Below are 27,997 nucleotides of genomic sequence, written 5' to 3'. Positions count from 1 at the left end.
ATATGACATTGGCCTCCTCAGCTGGGGATTGTAGGTTCGAGTCCCATCGCAGCAAAAGCGAGCTGGGCCCAGAGCTCTGCTAACAGCATTCTATTGGCAGCTCGGCAGTCTTATACTTCATGATAAAGAGGTCAGTAATGATGGAAACTGGGAAACAATTACATTTATTGTTAAGAAATGTTTGAGAAGTGTACACATATACATATTGTAAAAAGTGTTGATGGCTTTCTTTCAAAATAAGAGTAAGTTTGTTTATTGATGGTTCTGTCTGTCATCTTAAAACCTTTATACTATCACCCCGGGATGCTTCTTTCTGCCCTCTCGTTACAGTGAGATGACGTAACTGTCCTGTAATTTACATTCAAAAGCAGAAATGGTGTAGGTTCAGCATTCACTTGTGTATGGACTGATTTCCTGTGAAGAGACAGAAAAAAAACATGAATATTTCTTGGAATTTTATGGCACACTTCATATTTAACAAGATATCAGGTAAAAGCATTAAAGGAGCACTCCATTGATTTTGCATGGCACTTGTCGGACTCATGACAGACACTTTAAAAGAAGGATAAAACTCTATGCAGCACAACCAGAGATATCATCTTTTTATCCCTTTAATCAAACCTGGTGCCTACATCACCCACAATGCCACTTGACCTACACCATTTCATTCAGAGATTCATGTCTGTTATACTAGTGGCTGCTAATGCATCCTCGAGCTGGTAGTCTTTAGCAGAGATGAGGAGCATGCTGCACTCATCTGGTAAGATCACTTCTCTCTAACTCTACACCTCCAGATATTTTTCATATTCTAACTTGTGGTCTTCAGCCCCAGCCGACGCTGAGTCAAGTGACATCACTTGAATACATTTTTTTTCGCAGCTCCCCAAAACTTTGATGTGTAAAATCGGTGGATTTCCCCATTAATGTGCCTTCAGAAAAATAATAGAAAACTCCTGGACCAGTTCAACAAAACAGATGCATTAAAAAAATCTAAAAAGATTTGTGGCCTTAGGGCTCACACTCCATCCTGTAGGAAATACATCTCAGCTGCTAATAGTATATGATTTTTTTTCTAAGTGTGTCTCATGAAATCATGACCTTGGAAGTGAGACAATGTGTACCTCTAGAGGCTTGGGCTGGATACTGAGGCAGCGCTGGACAGCATGATGGACCGATGGGAAGAGACAGGAGCTGGGCAGACTGTCTGGTATACAGCCCTGGGTTTGGAGCTGGGATAAAACTCTCTCTGTTGACATACAGAGAGCATCAGGATTGCACGCTATGTTTTAATATTAAAGTTTTAGATATTTATTTCATTCAGACGGTCAGCCTGTCAGTTTTAACGACAAAAACATGTTACTGTAGCTACATGAAGTTCAGAAAGAAAAATGTTTCAAGCAGAGCTACAGTATGGGTGGGTGGTGGGAAACTGACCTGTGGAAACAGTAACAGCCGGATGCTAGACAAATAATGTGTGTGTATGTGTGAGTGAGTGAGTGAGTGAGTGAGTGAGTGAGTGAGTGAGTGAGTGAATGAATGTGTGAGAAAGACATAGAGGAGTCACTGGTGAGTATGAAACATGAAGCTGACCTGGGCACGCTGCCAGAAACACACTGACACCCTGGACTTCCAAGTCTTCTACAACCTGGTGAATACACACACACACACACAATACATCATGTAAAGCTTTTCTTTATGCATGTAGTCATGTTCAAGCACATGCTGACTTTGTGAGGCTGATGGATGAATTTTTTTTATCATTAAGGTCAAAGAGGAGGACGAGATAACAAAGTCATATCAGCATGACTGGTAACTCATCTAGACAAGTGTAAGAGGGTGTGTCTCATATTTTCATTATGTAACACATGATTAGCGGACATGTAGTCTAGCCGTAATTAATAATTTCTTGTGAATGTCTATGATCAGCAGCAGTAGGGAGTCAGTGTGAGGACAGCCAAACACTATAGCAGTTTACTGATAAGAAGAAAGTGCAGACTTGGCAGGTTTAGAGCTGGCAGCGCAGGACTGATATCCATTCAAACCAACCTACGCTGATGTTCCCATCTTAACAGATCAAATTAAACTGCAACATTTAGTCAAGGCTAAAAATAACCTACAAGTAGTGTGCTTCACTGTTTGTTTGTTTTTCAGGAATTTTACTGGATACACATAAAGGCAGATTATATTTAACATTATCAACGAATATGTATAACTTTCATTCAGAACTTTTTTGTTGCATGAGAGATTATGTGTGTTAAATTCCTGGTATGGACGCAGTGGTGCCCCCATAGGAGTGGGCAGATGGGGCCACTGAAAATCTTGTGGTGGCATGCCAAAAGCAAAAGCCATAACTGGTATAAGACTTGTAGGTACTCATCGAATCCATTTTCATTTAGATGTCTTGAGGTGAGAGCTGGGGGACCCCTTTGAAAATGACCATGCCAGTTGTTCCCTCGCCAAAATCTTTGTCGCCAAAAGTTTGTAGCGTTATTTACCCAGCTTTCCAACAAGCTATGCTGACATGAAGGGTACCAATGGATATCTTAGGTTGTCTAGTTTCACAAGATACCAACGTACTAACTTTGTGATAATTGTATCAGATACATCAATTGTATGTACCCTCCTTTGGGGGCACCACTGTATGGATGACAGAAGAAACAGTCAGTGTGAGAAGTGAATGACAGACATCTCAGACAAAGAATAGAGCACCACCTGCAGAAACTCAAAGTTAACTCCAGCTCAAGATGCCAGAGCAGCACCTACACTATTAGACTGACAGACCATCTCTTGGCAGCATGGTGCAGAATCCCCACACTGACGACATGCCACGCAACAAAATAAAGAATGAAAATCAATAATTTATACGATGGTGTCTGTGTTCAGCTTAAGTGAAACTGAAGATGAACTCCAGTTAGTTCTGTTTCCTCACCTTGCAAAGTGCTGGCATGGCCACAGAGTCCATGAAGGTGACCGAGCTGAGATCCAGAACCAAGCAATGAGTGTGTGTCGATGTTTGGGCTGAGGAGGAGGAGAAGGAGGTGTGGACTCCAGCTGGGTTTTCCTTCTGATCACAACTCACTGTCTGGATGTGGTGGGGAAAGGTTACAGCATAGAAAATTAGTTTTATAATGTTTCCGTTGCCATGTAACCCATTGTGTATTGGAAAATTCCTTGCACAATTTTCCTATCCCAACTAGAGGGATCAAAGCACAAAGACAGACACACACGTCAGCTGCATACACATGGGTGTTAGCATAAATCTCATGAAATAATGTTCACATATTGATGGACTTCATGTGGAAGGACTGCGCCCTACATGTGAGGATGAACTGTGGGACTGATGCTCATCTGCATTCATTCATTCACCTAATTACAATTATACTGTAACCCCATCTCACAGTCTTAGAATCTTTCACCCAAAATCAGCTCTTATTTCAGTGATGCTAATATTCCTCTCTTCTTTTTCCTTTTTCTCCATCTCCACTGTGTGTGTGTGTGTGTGTGTGTGTGTGTGTGTGTGTGTGTGTGTGTGTGTGTGTTGGCACCTGTCTGATCTGTGTGAAGACCACTTCAGAGCTGGCAAAGTAAATAGGACTGGAAAAGGAGAGTATAGTCACTCCAGGAACTCGCTTTGCCTGTTAAAAAAACAAAACACACACACACACACACACACACACACACACACACACACACACCAGAGAAACACACACGTAACATTGTGAAGTTCCTCTACTTTACAACTTGGCACAACAGTGACACCCTGGACAGAGCGTCAAAACTTACAACAGCTTATTGTAACTGGTGGATCAAGAAACACAGTTCTGCTGTTATATTTATTTACTTATTAATTGATTCAAAATATCTTTTCATTATCTAAAGAAATAGAGAACACAGTTGACTCAGGCTCCAAAATTTTTCACCAATGTACCATTCAGTATTAGATCTGAATGAATAATTATAAATTAAACATTTACGTAGGACTTTTTTCACATAATTTTTTACTATGGGGCGCCCAGTGGCTCAGTGGGCAGAGCAGGATCCCCATGCACAAGGGGTGTGTCCCTGCTGCAGCGGCCATGGACTCAACTCTGGCTTGTGGCCCCTCGCTGCATGCCATTCTCCCACTTTCACACTTAATATCTATCCTATCAATTAAAGGCAACCCCCCCCCAAAATAATCTTTAAAAACACTATGAAATTTAATCACACAGAGATGAAAACATTATCAGAAGTCCAACAACGGGATGCTCCCCTGTAGGGAAACTCTCCCCCTGCTTGTCATCGTACTTCAATTTTCTTGGCTTGAAGCAAAAGGTCACAGATGTTTTCATATTTTTTTGGACATACTGATCACAATTTCAGATAAAGAGACGAGATTTAGGAGGAAATGTCTAAGTTAAAGTATTGTCGCTGGTCCTGGACAGCGTTGTTGCAGTAAATATTTTATGTGTTTTTGTTCAAGATGCCTTGAGACCTTTGGGGACAATCAATTAGGCAAACCATCCCAGCAAAAACTTATATTTTAATCTCGAAGATGTTGCCCACTGCCTGATTCTGAAACTACACTGCAGCATTTTAAAGGTACGTATGTAAAGTGTTACTCACCAAAATGCATTACCTGTGTTCTTGACGCCCAACAAACAATTTAAGTGCATTTTCTTTCTCAAATAGTAACTTAATTTTCAGCTGTTTAAACCTTGTTTTTTCATAAAGTTAACGATGTTTACGCTATTTCAGTGGCACAAACCCAAAGATAATTTGCTGCATTTGGAGAAAAAAAGTTAAAAATTTTGGAACACACCATAAACCAGTTTGCTAAACATCTACTTCAGAGACACTAAAGATCTTCAGTTTTAGATAACTAATCTGGCTCTTCAGTTGGGGATTCAAAAAGAAATAGTATATCCAGAGTGAATTCACAAAGTGGAACTTGTACAAAGACATCCACGGCATACACCATCACTAACGCATGACAGATACTTGACAAAATACACAGAGGGGAGTGATGCAGCAGCCAGCAGTGTAACAGATTGAGGAGAGAATCAAGTGGAGGGAAAAGAGAACGAGAAGTTGACAGAAATTCACTGATGCTCGGAGCCCAGACAGATTGCCTTTGGTGACAGTTTGGTGTTTTGATGTGTGACAGATGGTGCTTTTCAGCCAGGGATGTATTTTTAGTGTGTTTTGGCTGCGTGACAGTTGTATCGTTCAGAGTGGTTCATTAAGTTTATAAGAGACTGACCTTCACTGAAGGATTTGATGTCTTTCTCAGTGTCAGTTTACTCATGGGGGACACTGTTAATTAATGGCCTGCTACATAAACACCTACATAAATCATCTCCAAACCTGTATTACAATCAACTTTAAGATAAACATATCATTTCAAATGCCAAACTGGCATTTATTCAGATTGACACTGATTGAGATCCTGTACATTTTTATCAAATGCTTGGTGTGTTGGCCTGTTTTTGCACTGCAGATGCTGCGAACCAGTTAAAACAGGGGTGTGTTTCATGCCAGATATGAGACAGGCTGTGGAGAATTCATTATTTACCGTGTTTCACATTTGATGACATTTTAGATATGCCAGTCCACAGCCTGCAATTAGCTAAGATCACTGTGAGTCATGTAAGGTCAGTGTAATTCTTCTTTGCATCAGTAAAGCATCATCAGGAGTCGGGCAGATGATGCCTTGGCATACTGAAAGCGTATAATGGCCTGCTGCTTAATTATGAACAATTACATTGTTAAATTCATGCAGTGATACACCATTTTGTAGTTAAATTAGACAGACACTCTTTGGTCTTTTGAACTTTTCGCTGCATTAACTTTCTTTGGTGTCAAAGGTGTGTGCCCCTAATTATCCTATTATTACTTTACATACTAATATATTATTATGGAAGTCATTTATAGTTGTATGATTTTGGCATATCAGTGCCAGTGGGTGCTAGCTGCATGCAGACGGTCACCAGTGTGCAGAAAGTTTTTTAACACAGAGCAGTCAGTATGGCACTGCATCGTGTTTTCTCTATTGGAAGGGCACCCTTGAAGGCATTTTATCACATATTCTCCACTAGAACAGCACCCTAGAGGGCACTTTATCATATTTTTCACACTGGAGGGCATTTTATTACAATTTCTTACATATTAGGCCATCCTAGAGGGCACAATATTACATTTTCTCCACTAAAAAGGCATCCTGAAAGGGACTTTATCACATTTTCCTGCATACTAGGCCATCCTAGAGGGCACTTTATCACATCTTCTCAACTAGAAGGGTAATTTAGACAGCATTTTATAGCAGTTTTTCCACTGGATGGGCACCCTAAATGGTACTTTATCACATTTTCTCAACTGGATAGGCAGCCTAGAGCACACTTGATCACATTTTCTTCCCTAGAAGAGCAGTCAAGAAGACACATTTTCTTGCACACTGGGCCGACATAGAGGGCACTTTATGCCATTTTCTCCACTAAAAAGGTATCCTGAAATTGACTTTATCACATTTGTTTGCATATTGGGCCACTGTAGGGAACACTTTATCAATCTTCTCAATTTAAAGGGTGCTCTAGAGAGCATTTTATAACATTTTCTCCACTGAATGCACCCCAGGGCGCACTCTATCACATTTTGTTCCCTAGAAGAGCAGCCTAGAGGGCACTTAATCAGATTTTCTTGAGGGCACTTTATCACATTTCACCACTGGAGGGGCAACCCAGATGGCACTTTATCACAATTTCTCCACTGGAAAGGGATTCTGGAGGGGACTTTATCACATTTTCTTGCATACTGGGCCACCGTACAGGGCACTATATCACATCTTCTCAACTGGAAGGGCACATTTTATGACATTTACTCCACTGGATGGCACCATAGATGGTATTTTGTCACATTTTGTCAACTGGACTGGCAGCCTAGGGCGCACTTGATCACATTTTCTTCCATAGAAAAGCAGCCTAAAAGACACTTCATTACATTTTCTTGCACATTGGGCCACCGTAGAGGGCAGTTTATCACATTTTCTCCACTAAAAAGACATCCTAAAAGGGAATTTATCACATTTATTTGCATATTGAGCCACCGTAAAGGGCACTTGATCACATCTTCTCAGTGGAAGGGTACTCTAGAGAGCATTTCATAACATTTTCTCTACTGAATTGGCACCCTAGAGCACACATTATCACATTTTCTTCCTCAGAAGAGCAGCCTAGAAGGCACTTTGCCACATTTTCTTGCATATCGGGCCACCGTAGAGGGCACTTTATCACATTTCACCACTGGAGGGGCAACCCAGATGGCACTTTATCATGTTTGCTCAACTGGCAGGGTGTCCTGGAGCACTTTGTCATGTTCATATTGGACCACCGTAGAGGGCACTTTATCAGATTTGATCTATCACAGAGGCATTCTGAGTCCACCAGTGATGATCAGTACAGCTGTATGGTTATATTTCCAACTGTTACCAAGAACTAGCCCTTTTATGGCACTGAGCTCCAGTAAGCAACATTGTTTTGGTATAACTGACTAAAAATTTTATAATATCCTCTAAGCATGATGTAAATCAAGTGGTCTGAGACAAACAATAGGTTTCTGCACCTCACCATGGCTCTGTGTTCAGCCTCTAAAGAATCAGTATCGTGCCAATGTGCATCAACCAATCAAAGGTCAGCTCAGACCACTGCGTTCCTATTGGCTGTTCTACTGCATATGCGCGTTCCCGTGCCACCGGCAGAAGGGGAGAGCAAGCGGCAATGGCGAACAGTGCACCAGGTAAAATAGCTATTCCATCATTGGCTACAACTGCCTACATGGCTAAACAACCCAAAAAAAGGAAGACAGAACTCGGTTCCCCGGAGCCCCGGAGGGAGGGGAAGGGTGAGGTGGGGCCAGGCCCGGCTGGAGGGCGCGAGGGTCGGCTGTGGGAGCGGAGCCGAGGGCTCTCCGCGGAGAGGGAGAGCCGAGCCTCGGGAGTATGTGCGGGTCCGCGAGGGAGGGATGGGGCGGGCTGCTGCGTGGTGAGGGAGAGCCGAGGCTCCCAGAGAGGGCGAAATAGAACCAAGTAGGATAAAATACTCGCGTGCTCGTCTGGTAAGAGGGGCTCAGGGCGGAGACGAACAAAACCTAACTCAGATGAGACTCAAAAATCAACCGTTTTCAGACTTTCTATCTACTGCAGCTTTAATGTAATAAAATGTTAAATATCCTGAGCAACTTCTGTGAAACTTAATTTATAGCTGCACATGTCTGACTTTAACTGGTATCATCTGCGGAGATCCAAGGGGAGAGGAGGTAGCAACACAAATCCAGCTAATGGAGGCTTAAGGTGCCCCAGATTCAAACGTCCAAAAACACATAACTGAAACCACAAAATATCTCCATACTGCTCGTCCGTAGTGATCCAAGTGTCCTGAAGCCCCAACATAAGAAGTTGTTTGGAAAAACGTCATTTGAACTTTTTTAGCCTCATCGTAGCCTGTAGCTCTAACTGCCTCTCTGGGCACTGCGTTCACGTGTGAGCGCTTGCACGAGACCGTGAGACATGGGCACTGCCTTCATGTGTGTGTGCTTGCTTTCGGTGGTCTTGCACTGGCTGGTTGGTGCAGCCTGGACCCAAATGTTTGTGTTGCCATTTGAGGAGCCTGGGCTGCCTACAGAGACCAGACTTTTTCACAGCATATTCAGAGGACATGTAGCTAGCGGATCGTGAGATGTTTGCTGTATGTGACATACGACTTGACTTGTGACTTGCTTGACCTGAGCAATGACTCAATTTGACTTGCTTGACTTATAGCAGGGACTTGACTTCACTTGCTTGATTCTCACCACAACTAACTTGGGACTTGCTTGAGACTTGAAGGTAAAGACTTGAGACTTGCTTGTGACTTGCACATGTGTGACTTTCCCCCATGTCTGCATACGGTACGAGGGTGGTGGCCTTTCAAATCCAAATTTTCCTTGACCTTTAATAAAGCACCTCCATCTGGCCTACTGGCAATTTTATATCTTGAGCACCATTTGCACACAGCTTTGTTTGTTTGTTTATTTTACAAATCATTTAAAATACAATTTCAATTCATAATTTACAGCAAAATATGATTTTATAAAAAGGGTCTCCCCAGAAGCTATTCGTAGCTTATAAACAGGGGCCCAGAACTTCAAACAACAATACAATAAATTATGAAAACAATTCCTATTTCTACCTAAAATTCTAACCTAACCCTAAAACAACCTAAGGTAATTCCATAGATACAGAGAGTATATAACAATAACAATAACAACACATCAGGCACAGGTACATGAGAGCAAAATACAACGAACCAAGCTTGAATTAAACATATTTCAACAGCAATTTTTGTTTTAATTTCTTTTTAAAAATAGACGATAGAGAGATGCAGACTCTTTTACCATGCTCTCAACCTCATTCCAAGTCTGTGGTCCTTTAACGGTCACACTAAGACTTGTACATTTCAGTTTCTGTTTCTTTCCCTTTAAAAGTTGTTTTCCCCTCGTGTTGTATTCATGAGTGGGTAAATAATTTGGGATGAGATGACAGAGTCTGTCATTGAGTCTAAATGCTAAATTATACATTACACAGGCATTGTGGAAAGTGTTGCACTCAGTGAGTTTCAGAAGTTTGTAACAATAGAAAAGAGGATCAGAGGGAGCATTTAACTTGGCCCATGATATAACTCGAATTACTTTCTTTTGTAAGATTTGTAATTTCTCAAGATAACTAGGATACGTTACAATAATTCAAATGAGGCTCAAATAGAGACCGATACAAGTTTAGAAGAGCATCAAGAGGAAGGAAGTGTCGCAATTTAAAAAATAATCCGACATATTTAGATAATTTCTTTGTCAATTCATCAATATGCTTCCTATAGTTTAAGAATTCATCAATGTAAATTCCCAGAAATTTAATAAATTCTACCCTCTCAATAGCTCTCCCGTTTATCTCAATACGCATATGTTCAACATTATTTTGGTTTCTATTTGAGCGAAATACAATTTAATTGGTTTTATTGATAGTTAAAGATAATTTATTACATCTGAACCGGATGTCCACCTTTATCAATTCTTCATTCATAAGGTTTTGGAGATGTTCCAAGTTTTTATGTGACAAAAATAAATTTGTGTCATCAGCAAAAATGACTTTATGTAAAATATTACATAATGATCCAGATCCAGAGCTCCCAATCATTAGTGAAAATTTCATTTCTGTACGGAATACAATCTCACGGGCCTTTGTGAAAACATTTCTGAATAATAATAGTAATAATAATAATAATTATTATTATTATTATAAAACAGCACATAAACAAAAGGGATTTCAACCCTTCAGGCCTGAACCTGAACCCCTAATAGACAGAATGTTCTGAGGGTGATGACATCATACCATTCCATTTGTCCTGTGATGTCACAAATAGAACACTAAATTTCTCTTTGTGACACTTCGGAACAAATTTTTCAAAGGGTTTGAAATCTTGTGAGTAGGAACTGTTCAGATCAGGTCAGACACATTTCACACAGACCCAGATTTGGTTCAGAGCATCTCACCGTGATAGTAGCCTATCAAGATAGAGCTTGCTCTCACATAGACAAGACACACAAGAAACAGCACAGAGGGACAAAAGAACACAATGCCGAAAGTCATGGAATACACTTCGTTATATCTCAGTTCACTAGAGGAACAGTGGCAGCGTGAACTGAATGACAGTGGGGCCAGGCTCAACCCAAGTACAAGACAGGGGAGAGTCCTCCTGGAAGTGCGAGAGGACCTGCTGGGCGATTTCCTGGTTAAGCTCTTACAACAGCGGGAGAACGTGAAGGTCAAGATGGCTGAGGATCAGAAAGAAATTACATTTCTGAAACTGCAGCTGGAGAATACCTGCACAATGCTCAAGACCACACAAAAACATCTTGAGGTGCAGACCTCCATCAGTAAGGACCTGGATGCTGATTTGGAGCAGGTGAAGGATGCCCTTCATAAAGAACAGGAACGACAGCAGTCCGAGCTGAAACTGCAGCTGGAGGAGACCTGCACAACCCTTGAGCGCACAAAAGAATTGGGAGCCCAGCAGTCGGAGCTCAGACAGCTGGAGACCAAGATGGCTCAAGAACATGAGGAGCTAACCTCCACCAACAACAATCTGCTCGCCAAACTTGAGCAGACGAAGGGTGAGAAAAAGACCCTTCAGAAAGAGCTGCATTTGATTAGGTGGGAGCACGATGCCGTAAAGCAGTACTGTGCAACAGTTGAAAACACTGCAAGGCCCACCACACATTACCAGATGGTGCGACGGCAGGACATGGATTCAACAGAATCTGAGGTTCGCTCAAGAACAGAATTGCTGGAGAATGATCTGGCATATGAGCGAGCTAGAGGTCGGGCCATTGATCTGGCATTGAGTCAGATGAGAAAAACTCTCCGAAAGCAGAAGGAGGAGGCCAAGAGGACTCTGGAGACATGTCAGACCTCCCATCAATTACAGCTGGAGGACCAGAGAGGAGAGACCAGAGAGACAGCAGCAGCCTTGAAAAAGGCAGAGGAACAACTGGAAACGGAGCGCCTCTACTTCAAGCAGGAGAGGAGGAAATCCAGAGCTTCTCATCTGGCTAAAATGAGGCAACAGAGAGAGGAGAACAACAAGCTCATGGCCTCTCTCAGTACAGCTGAACAGAAAATCGCAGAGCTGGAAATGACCAAAGACAGCAACAAGAACCCTGTGGATGGTCCAAAAGACGAGAGCACCATGACCTTGCGTGTTGGTGAACTTGAGAGCCAATTCAAGAAAATGAAGATCAGAGAGTGATGTGATACCATCTCTACTGACGCCCGGCTCCAGGATTTAACCCCATCTAGGAAAAGAACAAGATGCGAGACTTGATTTTACATCACGATGTGTAAACATACACAGTGCCAGTCAAAAGATTGGACACACTTGGGATGGGAATGGGATTGGGAAAGTGTGTCCAAACGTTTGACTGGTACTGTATGTTCATTTTCGTTTCTATTCATTTTTTCAGTGTTGACACTTTTTGTGATTCTTAAAAAGAATTCAACACAAAAAAAATGAGGCCTCATTTTAGCCAGACAACAAGCTCATGACCTCTCTCAATACAGCTGAGCAGGAAGTCGCAGAGCTGGGAATGACCAAAGACAGCAACAAGAACCCTGTGGATGGTCCAAAAGACGAGAGCACTGTGACCTTGCGTGTTGGTGATCTTGAGAGGCAACTCAAGAAAATGAAGATCAGAGAGTGGTGTGATACCATCTCTACTGACGCCCGGCTCCAGGATTTGACCCCACCCAGCAAAAGAACAAAGTGTGAGACTTGATTTTGCATTACAACGTGTAAACATACACAGTGCCAGTCAAACGATTGGACACACTTGTGGTGGGAATGGGACTGGGAAAGTGTGTCCAAACGTTTGACTGGTACTGTATGTTCATTTTCGTTTCTATTCATTTTTTCAGTGTTGACAATTTAAAAAATAATTGTGATTCTTAAAAAAAAAAAAAAATAAACACTAAAGAATAATGTCATATTTGTTGGTCTGTTGTTGAATATCTTCAAAAAGCAAGGAGATATTAATAACAGTTAAAGCGTTGGTGATAAAATTCTAAAAATAAGTGCACATCATTCTGCTAATTTCGGGTACACTGTCAAATATTTTGGTGACATTTGGTTAAAAATTTGATGTAATAGGATATGTTGTGCCTACAGCACAAATTTCAACAAGACAATGAATATGACTGTGAGCTAACGGTTACATTGATCTGAACATCATTTGATACATGTGACATCTAGTATCCAAAGAATGTTTGTGCCAAAGGTGGTGGCATTTAGATGAAGACTTTTGGAGATATGTTAATCAAATTCCCAGAGGAGACAGCCCACACTAGCCTCAGACCAGATATGGTCCTCTGGTCTAGGGATACCAAACAGGTGGTGCTCATAGAGCTAACAGTACCCTGGGAAGAGAGGATTGAGGAGGCGTACGAGCGCAAGCTCAAAAAATATCAAGCCCTTATCCTCGAGAGCCAGAAAAACGGATGGAAGGCCTGGAATCTACCAGCAGAGGTCGGCTGCAGGGGCTTCGCTGGGCAGTCACTCTGGAGAACACTTGGATGGTTGGGGATCGAAGGTGTGGCCAGGAAGCGGCTGGTAGGCAACATCACCAGGCAGGCGGAGGCAGCGTCCCATTGGATTTGGATTCAGCGGGAGGTGAGGTGGCAGAGCCAACCTGTCAAAGGACCAACGGCATGGAGTTGGGTGGTGGTCAGCGGGGGTAGATCCAGGACGCTGGATCTGCTGTCAAGCCCTCCCGATGTGTCATGGGCTTAATTTGACGAAACATCAAAAAAGGGAGGGTGCCCATCTGATGACCTCCTGTAGCCACTCAACTCTTGCCTAGTGCTGGTGCCTGAAAGATGGAAGGAGAGGAGAGAGCGATGCCACTGGCTCACAGATGGTGCAGGGCAGAGTACCTGTAAAGGTGGGCCAGCTGCGATAACCCTATCGTATTTTGCATATATATTAATTTTTTGAAATGTCTTGAAATTTAGATTTGATGTAATAAGCCGCGCCCCCTTTAAGCAATTATTTTCAAATTTTGTGCATCGACTGAGACGTGACCCTAAATGATGCAACCAAGTTTCGTACAAATATCTCTGGCTGATTATGAGATATTAACTTTTTGCCTATTGGTTGATTTGAATCAAACTTTCAGGCTATTATTCCGATACTTTTGTCGACTTTTTCTACAAGTTTTGTGACAGTTGGCTCAACGGTAAAGGAGTAAAATTCATTTATGCGCTGAGCCACGCCCCCTCTAAAGTTCACTGGTCAGTATCACCAAAATGCAATGATGTATCAATAAGTCTTTGACAACGTTTACATAGCTTCATCCCATGATGATTCACAGAACGTTTGGTACAAATCGGACCTACGCCTTAGGAGGAGATGTCAAAAAGGTGTTTTTCAAGAAATTCAATATGGCGGACATTCTAGCGGGCAGATCTTTAGGATTATGTAAGCTTTGGTAGAACCCCTTCACCTGACCATGTGTGTCGAGTTTCCTGTCAATCTGACATACGGTCAGAGATGGGGGACTCGAGTCACATGACTTGACTCGAGTCAGACTCGAGTCGCAAATATGATGACTTGAGACTTGCTTGACAAACGTTGATAAAAGACTCGACTTGACTTTGACTTTGTATTCATGACTTGAGACTTGACTTTGACTTTGTATTCATGACTTGAGACTTGACTTTGACCTGACACAGATGACTTGAAAGGACTTGGCTTTAATTCAATATGAAAGGCATGCTAAGCACCGTTGGGCGTCACTTCTGTTTACATTCAACAATGTTATCAAACACAATGGAGCTAGCTTGCCCCTCCCCCGCTCCCCCCTCGTCCTCTGTGACTCTGTCATGAACGAGCGATAGCTGCTAGTTACCCTGGATTTACACAGCTGTTCGAGGGATAGTGCACCCAACATGAAAATTCAGTGTTCTGTCACTGATTGATGATGTAAGCAGCCTACCTGCAAGACACAGGTGTGCCCCATGTTCTAATCACTAATTGATGTCACATTGTCAGTAGGTATTATATACTTGTGTTCAGACTGTTTGGACCTCAACCCTGATGAAGGCTCATTTGAGGAGCTGAAACGCGTTGGTCCCCGTTTTTAACTTTGTACCAGCCATGCCACAATAAAGGCTTTTTAACTTTTTTCTAAAACAGAGCTGCCTTGGTTTTTCAAGTTTTTGTCCTGCATTTAACTCTGACTGCTTCCTTTTTTGGTATGTGCAAAGATTCAACTTGATAAATTTTTTGAAGCTGCTTTGCACCCTCACCAAAGAGCACCTGTTTTACTGAGTTTACTTGAAGATCCACGCAGCGCTTCCACCCCTTTTCTCATGAAAATTCACCCATTATCTACTCACCCTCATGCTGATGGAGGATCAGGTGAAGTTTTACAGTCCTCATGGAATCAGTCTGGTTAAAAAAGATTTTCTGAGTTGGTTGCAAAGAAACAGTAGAAGTTCATAGGTGGTATGCAAAAATAGAACCAACAGACTGGTTTTATCCAAGGATTTATTTTTGTTTTTGTGTTGACTGTGGTTTATTAAGGACCATATAGAACAGATGGATAGGGAGTTGGTTGTTTTGGATTTGTGACAAAGCTGCAGTCTTTTCAACTCAATATGACTTTAAAGGTTTAAAAAAAGTAAGCAACAACTTTATGGGAATAGTCCAAGATTTTGGTAAATACGCTTCTACTTTGTCTTGCCAAGAGTTAGATGACAGGATCAACACTACTAACTCTCATATCTGTGCGGTAAAAAGGAACTAAATGAAGTGCCTTATGCTGCAGTTTGTCTTGAGGCCACTAAATTCTGGCTCCAACAAAACACCAACTCTGTTTAGGTCAGTACAAACACCGCCAGAGCTACAGAGTCAGAGTGGTTTCACTTCTTAGGGTTGTTTCGTTCACAACTTTAGAAGTGTATCTTTCTCTGAAGAAGATGTTTAGGCTAAAATAGAAGTAAGTTTGGGAAGTGTATTCCTCCATTAACAGGTGTGTCAGTAAGCTCAGCCCCATCTACATTCTTTCCCCTTGCCCAAATTTAGTTTTCCAATCTTAAATAACTCACAAAGATCACAGCACGCAATAACCTCCAATGTCTGTAGGTGATGTCATCCATTTTCTCTACAGATATGACATAAAGTACCCTGCTGTGACAAAATGGAGGTCCATAACTTTAGAAAATTGAATGTGATGATAGACTCGAGATGTGTTGAGGCAGTAGAAAGGAGGGAGTAGAAAGTTTTGAGGTAAAACAAGGACAGTCAGAGATGAGTTTAGGTAACACTTATTGAGCTCTAGTGAGTTACTGATTGTAATTGATTGACTGGATACAAATAGCTGCTTCCAGGTAATTAACGTCATGCATCTTCTGAATGTTAACAACCGTTCTGAAAGCATTTCAAAAGCTATAACACCATGTTCCTCACCAAGAGTATAACACAGAACAGGGAAATAACAGCACAATGACAATACAGAGACGGCAGTCAAAGCATTGTGTTTTTATGTTTCAAGTCTTCTCCTAATTACCCTGGGGCTTAACTTTACACAACTTTGCTTGAACAACACGGAAACTTTAGTCAAACAAATTTTTTGAAACAGATTTTTTTCGAAGACTTATTGTCAGGAGACCTGTGAGACAGATTGAGCTTACCTCAGTGTAGAGTCCCACGTCTCTGTAACAGTCTGTACCAGGAATACGACCCAAAACAACAGTGGAGGAGCTGGAGGACGAGGACAAGATGAAAGACAGGGGAATATTAATGAGAGTACACGTCTGCCTGGGAGACGAATGAGAGGGGGGAGGGAATACAAAACTTATAATATGTATGAAAAATATGATGAAATGAGTCAGAAATCTGCACAATATCCATTTGACACATACAGATTCATATCAAAATGATTAAACAACAAGAAACACCCTTCCTCCTATGTTACACTGATACTATCTTTAAAGGTCCACCGTGTAGGATTTCGGAGTAGCAGTAGAGGAATATAATATAATATGTGGGATTTCTTAATGTATAATCAGCTGAAAATAAGAATCGCTGTGTTTTCGGTACCTTAGAATGAGCTGTTTGTATCTACATAGTGAGCGGGACCTTGTCCACGAGATCACCATGTTGCATCGCCATGTTTCTACAGTAGCCCAGACCAGACAAACCAAACACTGGTTCTAGATAGGACCATTTGCTTTTTCACATTGGCCTCCTTACTTTGCAGCCCCTCCACGACAAGAGAGTTAGAAAAAAAGTTAGTTCAAAGTTTTAACTGTTCGTTTTGGAGAGGAGGCGGACACCAGCGCCCAGGTCAGGGGCCCCTGCCCTCGACTCTGCTGTTATAAAGTCTGATGGCCGTTGGGACAAATGACCTCCTGTGGCACTCCGTCCGTGAACGCAGCGCAATGAGCCGCCCACTGCGGCTGCTGCCGCCAACTGACGTTTTTTTCCTTCAACAACAAATACACATGGTCAGGTTTAGGCAAAGAAAAATGCATGTGGTTATGGTGGTTAGGTTTAGGAAAAAAGTACAGGGTTTGGCTTTAGAATTTTACAGGATGCGGGTACTGCTCTCCTGGGTGAAAGTCGGTGTTTGTTGGACCGATCCAACACTCCTCCCTCCCGCCTGGCCCACTTGGATTTTTGTCACCTTAACTTTCGTCCTTGTCCCGCCGCGTTTCCCCCTGACGCCACAGGGCGCCGTTAAACTACAATGGCAACCGGTGGCATAACATGCTGACGTTAGTACGCCTTTTTGCGTTGGTTTCTGACACCGCAAGTCACTGCCCAAGTGCTGGATTTCGACGACTTCGGAGTGAGACTGGGCTCTGGAGAAACACTGATTTGTTACATCAAACTGCTTTATTCAGTGTTTTTACCAGTTTGAATCACCTGCTCCAGTAGTTTTGGAGAGGAGGAGACCTCTGCGGATTATTCAGCTCCTGTTAAAAAACCCCTGAACGAACAAAAAATCTGAAGGAATTCTAACCAGGAGAAGTTTCAGCTGGTTGCAATCTGCAATCCTCACTGCTAGATGCCACTAAATCTCCTTAGTTCTTACACACTGGACCTCTAATTGAGATAAAATGCCCCATGTAGTGCCTAGAAAAATGACATTTACTGACTGTTGTGTCCTATAGATGAGTGTGAGCAGAGAGAAGACGATAGCCACAGCCAGACCCAGGTCCAGGTTAAAGACAAGCGTGGAAATCAGTGAGGCTACCCACACCAACTGAAGAGAGGAGGGAGGAGAGACGACCAGAATCAGAGGGAAATCAGTACTGTTTGTAATCATACATCTATGCTATGAGCATGAACATGGATTTGTGTGTGTATGTTTGCGTGTATGGGTGTATGTGTGTAGCCTACCAGGTCTAATCTGTCAGATTTCCAGAGCACACACACATCTTTAAACTGAGCCAGGATCCCTTGCAGGTTCACCACAATGATGACTGCCAACACTGCCTGGAACACACAGCAAGGCATTAGTGAACTCTGGCTGAGACAAGTGAATCATCCTGACAGTGAGTCTCATCCAGATGGAGCATGACTTGACATTTCTTAAAACATCTTCACTGATAAGCTCTATTATTCTATCATCATTCTGTGGTGGTTTACGGGAAGCCATGCTAGCTGGAGAACGTTCGAGAAAAACTTTTAGTGCACTTGCTTTACAACGTATATGATGGTCATAAATAATATGTGTTATCTCACATGCACTTTACCTTTGGCAGCTGCTCAAAGAGATGGCCGATCTTCAACAGGATGGTTAAAATCACGAGAGCTGATATCAAACTGGCCATCTAAGACACAAGATTAAAACACAGCGGGACAATAGGTAAAGGAAAACTCACAACAAAGAGGAGAAAGACCATTTGAAAAAGATGTATAAGGAGCTCTATTAAAAGATCAGTCGATGTAGTTTACCTATACAGTCTTTAACACAGTGCAAATACAAAGATGGGTTCAGGGATTTCTGTCTTTTGGAACAGAATATGATACCTGTGATTTGACACCAATGCTATCCTGGACCATACTGCGAGAGAAGGAGCAGCTCACAGCGAAGCACTGGAACATTCCTCCTATGGTGTTACACAGACCCAGAGCCAGCAGGTCCTGAGGCAGAGACAGACAGCTGCAATTTGAAAAGTACACACTGAGACTGCAGACCATCTCAGGGATACTGCCAGAGTGAGCTCCCTGTTGGTTATGTCCAAGCCCTGACATAATATTTGGGGGTAATCTCTCCAGAAGTATTGTCTCAGAGTTTGAAAGGGTTGTCCTTAAGGTGTAATGAGAAGTTTAAGGTGATGGTATACTGTTGAGTTTGTTGCTCATTAAACCAGAGACCAGGGAGTATGGAACTGGATCAAAAAACCGTAAGTGAGGAAAGTCAGGCCCACTTTAAACCATGTCAGAATCACTGCTGGGAACAGAGTCATGATCCTGTCTCATCAATATTTCCGAACTTAACATATTCAGGCTTAATAGGCACGTCTTCCCTTGCAGAAATCTGTTGACTTTCCTCTAATCTGTGTTGGCAATCAATAAGAACTGTAATAACCTCAGCACAACTCACCTCTTAACTCCCTTGAGCTTCAGTAGCCTTTTGTTCATAAGACATGAGTACGATACTGTAGCTACCTAGAGCATGGATTTAACTAAAGTGTTTAGTAAAAGGACATATCTGTAAAACATGGATGTTGCAGCTTCACCACTGTGGCTGTGGATCAAGGCCTCAACAGCATTCAGATCACGGCGGCAGCTTTGTTGAAATGTTGTGTATCAGTGGTAGGTCTAGCTGCAGTGTTACAAGTGTAGAGCTGGTTTAAAGTTAAGATAAGATAAGATGAGCCTTTATTGATCCCCAGAGGTGAAATTCAGGTGTTGCGGCAGCACAGAGATGGGAACAAGTACAGATAAATAGGGATATAAAAAAATAAGGATAAATACAAAACAACAAATAACAACAGAAGTAAAAATATGAACCATACAAGAGCAATTAAAGATACGCGTAAGTTACAAGGCACAGAGACACGGTCTGGTTAATAGCAGCAAGTCAGCAAGTCTAGAATATGATGAATCGTATGTACTGTATATTACAGCGGTAACACTGTATGCTAAAAGTATATTAGAAAAGCGTTTTGAGAGCATGTTATAACGTAAGCTGGGGCTTTTGATCAGAAGCACTTAGAAACAAGTTTCCAAGCCAGAAACATGTGGTTTGGAGTCTTCTTGAGGGGCAAGCTAGTTTTGTATAATTTCTCTAGTGCTTCAGGTGTGTCTTACAACATAAGAACAAAATATTACTATATTATTTTAAAACTTGTGCTGAGATTGGAGGACTAATTTCCTCCTGTGCAAAAAACTGTTCATCTTTAAACTGTTTCTTCTCACTTTTCTGCACATTATCTCAATCTGTAATCAAAAGATTCCGTCATGATTATGCCTCTGTATATAATATGCACTTTTATACCTTTTTTTTTTTGCAGATTTCTAAAATGCAGACCCTACAACAGAATCTCAATCTCAATGTAGTTGTGTGGCTGAAGTTAGTGAGAGTTATAACTGCCATGTGCATACCTGACTGGAGTCCACCTGGTAGCTGTGTTTGTTGGCGAACACTGAGCCCATGGCTGAGAGGAAGCTGAAGCCGACCAGAGCCACAGATAGAGCTGGGATGAACAGCTCTTTGGCCTGAGAGAGGGAGGGAAGGACTGGGGAGGACAGGCTAGAGAAGAGGAGGAGGAAGAAAAAAGAGAAAGAGAAGTCAGCTTGATTTACTGCATCATTAATGGATTGGTTAAAAAAAAGTTATATACAGTAATAAAAAGAATCATGACCACCAATTTAAACTGAGTCATCCCATGAATTACAATCATTCTCTTAAAGCTTTCCAGGATAACACAATAAAGCTAACTGGCTTATTTTGTATGATGAGAACAAGAGTGTGAAGAATGGGAGGTTAGAACGTCACAGTGTCAGAAACACGAAGAGAAAAGATTCATAGAGCTTTAAATTATATTATGATGGAGGCATATTAACTAGCAAACAAATATATTGGCTTCCCAATATATTGGTGTAGACAGTATGTGCAAGAACTAATAAAATAAATCATGCATTAAAGGGATAGTGCACCCAAAAATGAAAATTCACCCATTATCTACTCACCCATATGCTGATGGAGGCTCAGGTGAAGTTTTAGAGTCCTCACAACACTTCCGGAGATCCAAGGGGAGAGGGGGTAGCAACACAACTCCAGCTAATGGAGGCTTATGGCGCCCCAGATTCAAACATCCAAAAACACATAACTGAAACCACAAAATATCTCCATACTGCTCGTCTGTAGTGATCCAAGTGTCCTGAAGCCCCGACATAAGAAGTTGTTTGGAAAAACGTCATTTGAACTCTGTTTTTAGCCTTGGGCGAGACCGTGAGACATGGGCACCGCATTCATGTGTGTTCACATGCTTTCGCTGGTCTCGCGCACAAGCGCACACATGAGCGCGGTGCCCAGAGAGGCAGTGTTGTTGGGACATTTGAATCTGATGCGCCATAAGCCTTGATTAGGTGAAGTTGTGTTGCTACCTCCTCTCCCCTTGGATCTCCACAAGAGATGTGAGAACTCTAAAATTTCACCTGAGCCTCCATCGGCATATGGGTGAGTAGATAATGGCTGAATTTTCATGTTGGGTGCACTATCCCTTTAAATATTTTTCATTTCAATGGGCAATCATCAAAGGCTTTGAACTGAACTTTTTCCTCAGAAGCAGCACTATGTCACAGTCTGCTGTGAATAAAATAATACTTTGTAGGCTTCACTCTAAACTCGTATTGCTTTAAGTCTTCAACAAAGTAAAATCAACACAATAGTCTTCAAAAACAAAGAAAAGCAGAGGGAATGATGAGAAAATGACACAGTTCTACTGACCCACTGGGTATGTGTCCCACCACCTGGACTGTGTGCTGTCCAACCAGATCCATCTGCACTGACAGGATGGTGCCCAGGACAATCTGTGGGGGAAAAACAATGGACTTGACATTTTCTGCACAAAGTGTTCTGTTTGGAAAACAGCAATATACAGTATTCTACATCTAAATGTCAGATCGATCAATCTGTTCGTACACATGCACACAAAACCACAAACATACACATTATCATGATCAGATACTGTCGGTCCACTGACAGAGCTAAAGCTTTTCAGATGCCGGTGGTGAGCTGAAGCCAGTTTCTCATAACACGCTGTAATTTATCATAACTGAGGAGATTATGACGTGAACTCACAGGGAACGGGTTCTATGGGAATCTGGTATCTTTGTAGACCAAAGCTCAGCATACCATTACTGTAAAATTCTTGCTATGGTGCTACAGGTTCAAGATTTTATCCATCCATGTTAATGCACTCTCTGACAATGTAAAAGTTATGAAATTTCATGATGATAAAAGTTCATTTAACCTTTATTTTTTAAATAACAAGCTAAATATTTCCACTTGTCATAGTGACTTTTGCATAATTATCTTCACACTTTAATGTTTTAGTTACAATAATTACTTTTAAATAAGCTCAAATCACTAAGAGGCTTGAAAATATATTTTTAAAAACTGAATAAAACAAAGCCTCATTAGAAGACAGAATGGTGAGTAATTAGTGGCCAGGTGCAGATATGTATTGTATGTGGGGATCTGTGGTTTTGGTGATAAAAAAACTGATTTTTATATAACCGTGAGTCATTCATCAGTTCATCACTGTGGCATCTGTCCATCTGGGCATGACTCTACTGAGCGTGTGTGTGTGTGTGTGTGTGTGTGTGTGTGTGTGTGTGTCCCTCACCAATATAAGTTCCCATGGTATGGCGACAGGCAGCTTGTTCTTAAAGTGCTCATTGAGCACCTTGCCTACGATGAGTATCACCATGGAAACCGCGGAGACTGACAGCACTCCTGGAACAGCTTTGGTCACTCCTTGCAGAACATCCTTTAAAGTCTTGAAGAGGATGCGCACACACACACACACACACACACACACACACACACACACACACACACACACACACACACACACACACACATATACACAGACAGAGTTTCAGACATTTTGTAAGTCCTTAAAAGGAGCAGTGTGGAAGATTTAGTGACATCTAGTGGTGAGAACTGCAGATTGCAACCAGATGAAACGTCACCAGGTTAGAATTCCCTCAGTGTTTAGTTGTACTGGGAGCTGAAGTATCAGTAGAGGTTTCCTCTTCTCCAAAACAAACCGACCAGGTGATTAAAACAGGTAAAAACATTGAAAAAAGCAGTTTCACTTTACAAATAAGCTTCTCCTTTGGCATGTCGCAGATGGGTCTCTAGCCCCACGCCTGCTCATGTGTACTCATCTATTTTCTCTGATAACTTAATGTGTGCTTAGCTTATTTCTGATCCACACATTTAGGAGGTTTTTACCGTGAGCAAAATTATCTACAGAGGTCTCTTTCTCTCCAAAACAAATGTATACGGTAATTTAAATCAGTAAAAACACTGAAAAAGTGGTTTGATGTTAAGGACCAGTGTTTCTCCTACACTGTGCCGCTAGCCCAGCACCTGCTAATGTGTGCTCACCTTTTTTTCTCTGTTAACTTAAGATCCAGAGTTCAGGATGTTTTCACCAGGAACAAAACAAAACGAATGGATCCAATTATTTTAAGGTGTAAAGATGATAAATAAAGCAGTTGCTTTTACGACACTGCTCATTGCAGAGGGGCTGCTAATTATGGTGGCTGAAGCAAAAACACAAATTGGCCCTATCGAGATCCAGTGATTGGTTTGTCCATTGTGGGCTACTGTAGAAACATGATGGTGCAGCGGACTCCATGAACCAGGTCCTGTTCCCATTATGTAGATATAAACGGCTCATTGTAAGGTAATGAAAGCACAACAGTTCTTATTTTCAGGTGACTATACACTAAAGAAAACATACTTATTACATTATATTCCATTTCTGCCAATATTTCCTGCTAAACTGGATCTCTAAAAATCAAAAATATAACAGATAACTACCATATGTTTTTAAAAAAGAAAAAGAAAAAAAAGGATTAATACTATGTGTATGCTCATTGCTATGTGGATATCCACATTTTTATTACTTTTTTTTTTTTAGGAGAAGACCTGTCACCATAGACATTGTGATTTTCTTGGGTGTAAACCGCACCAGTGCATACTGGAAGTTATGGTCCAGTAAAGCTGGAGGAAAACCACCACCTGCACACAGCTGATAAGCAGCCAAGCCCAGCCTACACCTTGAAATCCTGCCCATGTAGAGGTGACAAGGTGCATCCTTGGAGGAGTTTGATGCCAACCTTGAATTTGGCCCTCTGTAGTGCCAAAAATAAAAACAACACTATCTCTCAGTCACAGCAGCAGCCCCCGCAGCAGTCAGAAAGGCACTTTTATTGCCAAGACAGCACTGTGCCAAGATTATTAAATTCCTCAGGTTCTAGGAGGTTAAGGTGAAACACAGTTAGGGTATGAGATATGACCTCCGGTCTGATGAAACATCTACAAGTCATCATTATCATCAACCTCTGGCATGCAGTGTACACCACCCCCCAGGTGGCAGCCAATGAGAGCACATAGGCCAAAACTCCTTCTCCAAAAAGACGTTACGTACTACCTTTCAACTTCTACTGCTAAAGTCCACAGTGCATAAATGTGCTTTTTATTTCCTTTAATCAGACAAAAATTTAATGCACTACTATACATTCACTGTCAGATATCCTCAGGAGCACATTTCAGCTTTACAGGCAAACTCATGAATTAAACCCATATGAGAAGACCCAGAGAGACGAGCGAAGAGAGGACTTTAGAGGTCAGGGATCAGCCATATAACAACATTACAGGAACTCGTATGACTTCAAAGTCTTGCCCGAGGATACTTCAGCAGAGTCAAAGCATGCTAACATGAATGGGTGTGTGTGTGTGTGTGTTTCAACTGACCCAAGCTGAAGCTAGCAGTCCAGTGTGTCTTTGTGCAGGTATTCCAGTCAACAGCGGCAGCTGCAGGATGATAACATGCAGACCTGCTGCTGTGGTGTAGCCTCTGATTACAGGATGAGACAGCCAGCGACACACACCGCCTCCACGCAGCAGGTACACTAGGAGCTAAGGGAACACACACATGTACATACGCAGATTTAGTTTCATTTTTTTCTTTATATCTTCTCGTCCCCCCCCCCCCATATGATTGTTGAAGATGTGTGCAAAATGCTCCCTCTTTGATTCTGAGAGACACACAACATTTTTATAGTTTTAAAGCTTCAGGGCAGATATTTCCTTTGATACCTGATTTGACTTGTAGTAAAGCAGACTGAGCATTTCAGTGAACAGAGCAGGTTGTGTGGTTGTATGAAATTCTTTTTAACTCCTGCTTGTCTTCAGAGGTTAAAGGTGGGGGTAAAACCATTTACACTTAGTGTTAGTGTCTTGGGTGATCCGATCACAGATGGACACCTTTTAGTCTGTCTGTTTCTATGTGCATCTCGAGTGGCCACTTGTGACTGGATCTCACTTGGTGAGAGTCCGCCTGCACACATAGTGACAGGGCTAACTGTTAGTAGCTATTAGTATCAGTGAGTTTCTTGGGACCATTTAATAGCTGCTGCTGTGTTAGCTTGTGTCAGCAAGGTAGACATTGAACTGACTGATCACCAGGAGGACAGCAGCTTTGGAAACAGTCCTTCAGCACTGCGTCTAACTTGTAATGGCAGTGAGCAACAGAAAGTTTTCTTATCTGGAGAGACATCAGATAAGCAAGTACGTCGGCCGAGTAGATGGTCATTGGGTGTGGCCCAGGACACCTTAGCATCCACACTTTTTAAATAATGACGCAATGAGTTGCATTCACAACTGTACTTAGAACTGTCCACTTGTGATCCAGTCGCCGATGACACATGTTAATACCAGGGTCTGAACAGGGCCTGTGAGCCTGTGCATTCTGTTTGTCCATGTATTGTCTAACGTGTGTGTGTGTGTGTGTGTGTGTGTTTACCTGTATGAGGCCACAGAGGACGGTGACTTGTACAGCCACGTTTACTTTGGCCGCTTCCACATTAATCTGACTCTCTTCAACACCGTCGCTAAGCAACTCCACGTTGGCTGTCACAGACCCAATCATGATGGCCAGGACGGCAAAAGTACCTGTCACACATAAACAGACACACAAACTGTATACTAAACCCCTTTACTCCCTCCCTGGTTCATGACTATTTGGTGTTCACCTTCACACAGACTTCTACTGTAAGAACCACGTTCTCACAGTGGAGAATTCTCTCACAGCAGAATATTGTACCTTTGATTACACTGCTACAGTAAAAATCACACAACTACGTCAAGATTTTTATGTGTCTAGAAGATACTAGAAGGTATTTTGTGCCAATAAGAAGACTGCATCAGACTGTTTCTATATGTGGATGCCCTTCCAGAATAAAGGTAGACAGTCACCAATGGAGAGGTGTCGGGAGGTGCCAAAGATGAAGTAGATGATCAGAGGATAGAGAGAAGTGTAGAGACCAAAGACTGGAGGAACTCCTACCAACATGGCGTTGGCCATACCTGGGGAAGAAGACAAGACAAGTTTTGAGCTGCTAGTGTTTATTATTAAAAGCAACAACCGTGAAATATTCTCTCCTTACCAAGGTTCACTGACTCCGCCAGATAAAGGAAGTAGAAAAAGAAGGGGGAGAGGACTACAAGGTAGGCTACAACATACTTAGGGTAATAACACATGACAGTTGGTCATTGTTTAGATAAAACAATAAACTCAAAGATTTGCAAACTGTTAAAGTATCCCTCATCTTTGCAGCTGTAGTTGTCACCCTCTGTGAACGTATTTATTATCCAGAGATACATGTATATGAGTGCACTCTTAACTTGCATCCTTCTAACCTGCAGCAAGTTGTGTGAGGTTGTTGTGGCAGCTTGTAGTTGTTTAAAGGCTATTAAGAGGAAAAAGTAAAGCCTGCACGCTTACTCCATGCCACAAAATATTAATTAAAACAACTTTTCAATCCTACTTGGATCTTCGTCGGGACAAAATGATTTTGGTGATGTCCATTTTGTCCAGACCAAGATCCAAGTAGGATTGAAAAGTTGTCTTTATTAAACTTTTCTGGCACAGAGGAAGTGCGCAGGTGCTACTTTTTCTTCATGTTTGCAGTCTTTTGATAACCTTGCATCTGCATGTTGATATATAATAACTCTCCTTCAACTTATTAAACCTGTAAAGACTAATTTGTAACAGGCAAGGGTCTGCTCAAGACACTGCTGTCAAAAGGCAGCGTTGGGGTTTCTTGAAGCCTGAAGCTTTGCCAGTCTTGTCTGTGAGGTTGGCTCAAAGAGGTCAGTTAAGTTGTTGATGGACTGAGGATGTAAGAGACCTGAGGCACAGCTGACCCTTGGACTTGGATTGTCCCCCTACCTTCCCTGCTAAATAGGACGCTGACACTGACTTTCATATAGGAGAGATTAGAGTATCTCATGAGCGTAGGCATTTTTGCTCTTTTGATTGAAAGTATTTGTTTGATAAACTGAGCATTTTAACTCATCGTGTGTTGTGGTCTTTTGCCCCTTGCTGAGTAATCCAGAACCTGTAGGCCCACTGCAAAGTACTGCAGTGGGTATGTTATACATTGTGTGATTATCATTTGTTGCAGCATCCTCACCCTGTGGCAGGTGCATGATCCCAACACTGACTCCAGACACCAGGTCTCCAATGGCGTTTTCTCTGATGGAGTAGCGAGGCAGCCATGACAAGACAGGGAAAAAGCCCAGCAGGAAGCTCTTCAACCTGGTACCAGAACACCTGGGGAAAACACACACACATAGACACACACTGTTTAAGGCCATAGAGCTTCTGACAAAGGGTCTAAATCATCTGTTAGACCTACAAACTGTCTGAAGGCCTTAACAGAAAGGCCCAAAACTAAATCTATCCTTCGACTTACCAACATAGTGCCTTCAACCTCTCCAAAATTGACAGGGACTTCTTTTCTACCCGCTGACCGAGGACATCCAGCTGAGCTTCGTCCAGGGCAACAGCGAGATAAGGCTGCCTGAAGTGAGGAAGGCCATTTTGCTCAATGCTGTCCATCTGAAATTAGTGTCAAAGATTACTGGCAGTTAAGTTTCACTTTGTTCCTGCCACAGTACTGGGTGTTTAATGTTCCTCTTGCACTTTTCTTTATGTGTATAAAATGTGTGTATGAAGTTACATGACAAAGAAGAGTAGTAGTAACTGTGTAGGTAACCAAAACAAACCAGAGCAGTGAGAGGGGCCAACCTAACCTGTATCGGCCCGAAGCTGTATGAGTACACAGAGTTCATACACACACACACACAGCTCTACGAACTCTCACACGTGAGT

General features: G+C 42.1%; 1 protein-coding gene across 2 annotated transcripts; it reads right to left on the bottom strand.

The window, feature by feature from the left end:
- Positions 1-8: 8 nt before the first annotated feature.
- On the bottom strand, positions 9-27,975 carry LOC126403458 (prestin). 2 transcript variants are annotated; one of them, XM_050066138.1, is made up of 19 exons: positions 27,919-27,975; positions 27,579-27,724; positions 27,297-27,436; positions 26,077-26,187; positions 25,625-25,773; positions 24,574-24,738; positions 22,430-22,582; positions 21,529-21,611; positions 20,181-20,328; positions 18,600-18,713; positions 18,323-18,400; positions 17,967-18,062; positions 17,723-17,829; positions 16,253-16,322; positions 3,546-3,635; positions 2,930-3,082; positions 1,591-1,645; positions 1,122-1,246; positions 9-414 (listed from the first exon to the last, which is right to left on the bottom strand). In XM_050066138.1, the coding sequence occupies exons 1-19, from the start codon at positions 27,955-27,957 to the stop codon at positions 385-387; spliced, it is 2,052 nt and encodes a 683-aa protein (XP_049922095.1). In that variant the 5' UTR covers positions 27,958-27,975; the 3' UTR covers positions 9-384. The 2 variants fall into 2 exon arrangements, with proteins under 2 accessions (XP_049922095.1, XP_049922096.1); XM_050066139.1 differs by having other exon boundaries at positions 10-414; positions 27,892-27,951.
- Positions 27,976-27,997: the final 22 nt, after the last annotated feature.

Source organism: Epinephelus moara, chromosome 16 (assembly GCF_006386435.1).
Source record: "Epinephelus moara isolate mb chromosome 16, YSFRI_EMoa_1.0, whole genome shotgun sequence".
Lineage (NCBI taxonomy): Eukaryota > Metazoa > Chordata > Actinopteri > Perciformes > Serranidae > Epinephelus > Epinephelus moara.
The sequence above is the reverse complement of the archived record's forward strand: the minus strand, read 5'-3'. Positions and strand labels throughout refer to the sequence as shown.